Consider the following 5,404-nt stretch of genomic DNA (forward strand, 5'->3'; position numbering starts at 1 on the left):
AATAATAATAATAATTGGTTTTTGGGGAAAGGAAATGGCGCAGTATCTGTCTCATATATCGTTGGACACCTTAACCGCGATGTAAGGGAAGGGATAAAGGAGGAGGGAGTGAAAGAAGAAAGGAAGAGATAGGTGCCGTAGTGGAGGGCTCCGGAATAATTTCGACCACCTGGGGATCTTTAACTTGCACTGACATCGCACAGCACACGGGCGCCTTAGCGTTTTTCCTCCATAAAAACGCAGCCGCCGCGGTCGGGTTCGAACCCTGGAACTCCAGATCAGTAGTCGAGCGCCCTAACCACTGAGCCACCGCGGCGGGGCATAACGTAAAGGCTGTTCAGTTTTTAGGAACAATATGAACCTGCCGAAAGGGCAAGCGGCAAAGAATTCAGCTAGGTTTGCTCTGAGTTCTTTTCGAAGCCCTGCGCTTTATATACAATGAACTTTTGTTTTCACGTTATGGTTGCTTCACCTACAAGGGAAATGGATACATGAAAAATTGGTTGTCCGCAGATCGGCATCTCCACAGAGGCCAATTCCTAGGGCCACTCAACTATAACCCGCAATGAAAAGCCTACTAGACATCACACTGAGGCTCACGCAAGTAGTAACCGTGGTCTGATTGCAGCCTTTAGACCGTTCGCAAATATCCATCCAGAGTCAAATGAACCTCGAGAATTCCTATTCACGCACAACTTTCGCAAAAACCGGATAGAATCCGAAACGCTCCTCTTCCGTTTCCTCGTGAGCACTTAAGTGGCTAGGCCACTGCATTCGGAGACGGTAGTAGCTTCATTCAAATCTCCCCCCCCCCATTGCCAGTAATCGCTGATACACACCACAAGACAAATTCAAATTTCTGCATTTATTACAAAGTTCCCTTCAGGACGATTTCCTACAATAGCTTTCTTGTGAGCAACCACATGGAGGCGACATGGTGGTGATGAAGAAAGCCTTTTCTCTTCTCGGCGTTCTCGATGACTTTTTCTTGCGAAGGTGTCGCCATTGCCTGTGGACGTCATCAAGACCGCACTTCCACTTTGACGTTGCACACATTCCTGCACCACAGCACACAAGGGCACACACCTAGCCCTTGAGGCCGTAGCCACCATGCTTAAGTCCTCCACCATATCCAAGTCCTCCACCGAATCCTAGTCCGCCTCCGTAGCCTCCGAGTCCACTGTGGGCCACGATGGCACCGCCTCGGTTCACCTGGTTCACGTGGTGCACCGTCCTCACTACGAATACAGGCCCGGCGACTGCCCTGGAGAAGCCGGGTCCACCGCGAAGTAGCGTCACGCTGCTTCCTACTCCCACGCCTCCACCACCTAGGCCACCACCAAAACCAAGACCGCCGCCGAAGCCTCCTCCGTAGCCTCCTCCGTAGCCTCCTCCGAAGCCACCTCCGTAGCCTCCCAGTCCACCAGCCATTGCGCACACTAACACAGCAGACAGGAAGAGCGAGGACACCTGTGGAGAGTACATAATATGGTATTAACGCTGCATTGCCGTCAAAATCAACAAATTTCACACTGAAATGTGTGGCCCATAGCTTGGAGTGAGCTGTCTTGTCCACAATGCGCGAGCAATGTGGCCGAAGCAGACAAGCTGACATTTCAAACAAGTTGACAGATGTTATGCACTATGCTCGTATTTGTGCTCTCTGTATGCATCCAGGAGTGAAATTGGAGGCAGGCACTCACACTTAACATGCGACGTTTGCGGTCACATCTATCTCGCCTAAAGCACAGGTCTACTGCCATCAGCCGGAGTGGCTTACCTCCTTAGTTAGAGGTACACTATAAGTAAAATAAAAGCTAAACGTACGCGTGACTTCTATTTTGCTAGTCTGTCACAAGTTTTATGATGTATAGCTGAATTACACTTTCTATTTCTCGGCAAGACAACTGGCAAGCTTCCCGGACACTAATATTTTAAGCAGTCCCATGGACAGTTATGCCAATTCTACACGCTTATTCGTTTACTCTTAGATTTGCACTTTTCTAGCTACTCATAACACTTTTCGTATATGTGCTTATAGGTGCAAGCACAAGAGGATTTAAACACCGGAGAAAACAGTGCCTCAGTATAGTGTGTCGTGAAGTAAACTTTTGATTATGTGGCTTACAGTTCCAGTTCCAACGCTCTGAAACACAGGAACTGAGTCTGCCGCTAAATGAGTAAAATTTGGAACACCCTTGGTGAACTTTATAGTTTTCAACAACTTAAGAGATTTTAAACTTCTTCACACTGGCCACATCAATACTTGTTCTACGTTCTTTTCGATACATTTGCAGAGACGCTAATGAAAAATTCTTTTATAGACATCGTTCACTACTGAATATTTTTCTGCGCCATAAGTTTTATGTAATTTTTCATAACGCAAGCATACTGGAAGGCATAGCAGATATAAGAGTAATGCAATTCGTACCACGGGGTTCATCTTGGAGTGGTTTGGCGTTGTTGTCCCAGACCTCTGCAGTGTCCTGATGTTGGCCGGTGGTCCTTTATATACCCTTACCCTTCTCGGATCTTTGTGTTCTAGTTAAACCTTTTTGGCGCATCCGCGAACGAAGGAAGTCGTTTTCCGCTTTGCGGTCTTATTCTAAGCCGAAGAATTCAAACGCAAATTAGGATACTTTCTTCCTCCCGCACCACTACTGCGAAGACGGTGCAAAAGGAGGGCAAAAATAGGGTGGGCCACATTCCACCTCTTCTCGTGTGTATCCTAGCGGAAGTCTTAAAGTGCGCGGGGGGGGAGAGGGATTAGGGGGGGGGGGGGGGCTTCTAGTGTTTATTCGCGCCAGTAAAGCGGATAAACGTTGCAGCATGAGCCCACCATCCGTGTTAACTTCTCGAAGAACATCCGTAAATCAAGTTACAACCCCACAGTGGTGTTTTCATTCGAAACGTTACCTTGCTTGCTGAGTATATATTCAAAGAGAAATATAATCAAGAAGGCTTTTCTGGCGGGCTTGTTGGTGCTTCTCGTTCATGATTAAACTGTGCGAAAGAAACAGGGACAAAGACAAGAAAACACGTGCATACACAGAGCGCAGATTTCTAAAAAAGATGGAAGTCTGCACTGTGTGTTTCTACGTGTTTGTTTCACGCAGTTTAATCATGAAAGAGAAATATAAAACCAAACGCATCTTGTTACGAACTATAAAGCAGCCTTGGATGCTAACCTAGAGTCTGATAATAAGGCGGACAACACTGCGGCGAGCGATGGTAAAGAAAATAGTAGGTTTAGTGTAATAAGACAACTGAAACATCGTTAATCAGAGAGACTGCGAGACATCCCGGTAATCAAGGTGATATAAAAACAAAAGCAAAATAACATGCACACAGTATATGATGCACAAATTAAATATATGTGTGGTCTGTTGAGGACTTGAAAATAGAAATCGGTAAAAAGAAAGCGTTACCTTGCAGTGGACAATCGTGGGACATAATAAAGAGGCACAAAACAGGGACATCTTGAGATAAGTGAAAAAGGCTTTTCTTTGACACGAACTGATGTGATTGCTATGAATACGTCATTAATGACGATAAATTTCCTAAAATGCCGCATGGATGGATGGCACGAACTATCACTGCGTACGCATTACTACTCAGGGTGATTTACGTGCTGAAACTGTCAAAATATAGTTCCTATGACAGTAAACATGCTCCAGCTGCCGCAACAAATAAGGTTATGCCCAGAAATTATGAATTTGCACATTTTTCAACGGAAAGTTGTTTAACAAAGCAACTTTCAAATATATCGAAAGATTCCCCTATAACAATCAATATATTCCCAAATCTCCCCACGGAAGGCTTCCATTTTTTTCTACCTATCAGTGTGATTGCTGCCGTAAAAATTGTTCTCTATTGGCTTTCTATGAAACTCTTCACTCGACGCGAGTGACGTACAAACTTTAACTGGAAATATTTTCCTACGCATCGGAAGAATGGGTCATTACCTTTAACATTTCTGCAACACTACCTTAAAATATTTCGCAGTTGCCTCAAAATGAAAGCTAATGTCTAAGAATCGCGGATTGTTTCGGTGCAATGCTGCGGAGCTTGGCGTTGTAAGGTGGCCTGGTGTTGGTGTTGTTCTTGGTGTTGCACAGCATTTTCTGGCTGCATGTTTTGCAATCACACGTACGATATTGGTTCGTGGCTATTTTTCGCTAAAATTATTGTTCTACTTCAGCTATTGAGACCAGTAACTCTAGGTAAATTGCTGACTCCATTATTTTTTTAGAAAGCAGTTCCTCTTTCCTGGCCATGTGTTGTCAGGCTTGGTCACCTCTGTTGTCATTCGGTACACTTCAAATAGTAAAGGTGCTTTCAGAAACCCTTGAAAGAAGCAAGCGTGTTCTGTGGTACAGCCAGCACCACGTTGCTTGGCTCCGCTCGTCGGGGCACGCCAATTCGCCTGCAGGTGCAGCGATAGTCTAATCGCTCGTAACGCTGACGTCAACTCCCATGTCATCATCAACTGCGGTCCTTAACCCTGCGCCCCGGTGCGGCAAGAAGCCTGTACAGCGTCTCCGCTTAAAAAGCTAATTACATTGCTATTACAAATACGTGCGGCTAAAAACGTGGCATGCTTTCCCTATCGGCTAATAATAATAATAATAATTGGTTTTTGGAGGGAAAGGAAATGGCGCAGTATTTGTCTCATATATCATTGGACGCCTGAACCGCGCCGTAAGGGAAGGGTAAAGGAGGGAGTGAAAGAAGAAAGGAAGAGAGAGGTGCCGTAGTGGAGGGCTCCGGAATAATTTCGACCACCTGGGGATCTTTAACGTGCACTGACATCTTACAGCACACGGGCGCCTTAGCGTTTTTCCTCCATAAAAACGCAGCCGCCGCGGTCGGGTTCGAACCCGGGAACTCCGGATCAGTAGTCGAGCGCCCTAACCACTGAGCCACCGCGGCGGGGCTCCCTATCGGCTCCAAGAACTCGATAACTTGAAGCCCATCGAACACTGAGAGAAAGATATACTGCTTCCCTCTAAGAAAACAACTTGTTGGGCTGCATGTTATAGAGAGGTTGGGCAGCTGGTTCTTGATAATCACAGAGTGAACAAAAGAGAGAAAAGCCTCAAGGTGCTGGGGCAGGTTGGTTTCCCTATTCCATGGTTACGGAGTGATAGGCGGGAGATGGAGGGACCAAGCACAGCTCTTAGCGCCTGGTCTCCTAACATTAGGCCCTGGGTTGTGTTGTTATCGCGGTCCTGTGCTTTGTATTTTTATCGCCAGCGGCGCTGGTCTTGATCTAAACTGAGGTTCTGGCTACTTCGCACACATAGGTCAGTGTCGACTGGATACATATTTCGCATGCTTTCACCTCTAGTAACGCCGGTAAGAGTGTGTGCATAACGCCAGTGCGGAAGAGATATGTAGTATT

At 46.2% G+C, this 5,404-nt stretch overlaps 1 protein-coding gene across 1 annotated transcript; it reads right to left on the reverse strand.

The window, feature by feature from the left end:
* Positions 1-977: 977 nt before the first annotated feature.
* Positions 978-1,485, reverse strand: LOC144105297 (uncharacterized). The gene has a single exon (XM_077638437.1). It carries the CDS (start codon positions 1,483-1,485, stop codon positions 1,087-1,089), a length of 399 nt encoding a protein of 132 aa, XP_077494563.1. The 3' UTR covers positions 978-1,086.
* Between the last annotated feature and the right edge of the window lie 3,919 nt (positions 1,486-5,404).

The sequence above is a fragment of the Amblyomma americanum genome, chromosome 9, assembly GCF_052857255.1.
Source record: "Amblyomma americanum isolate KBUSLIRL-KWMA chromosome 9, ASM5285725v1, whole genome shotgun sequence".
NCBI lineage: Eukaryota > Metazoa > Arthropoda > Arachnida > Ixodida > Ixodidae > Amblyomma > Amblyomma americanum.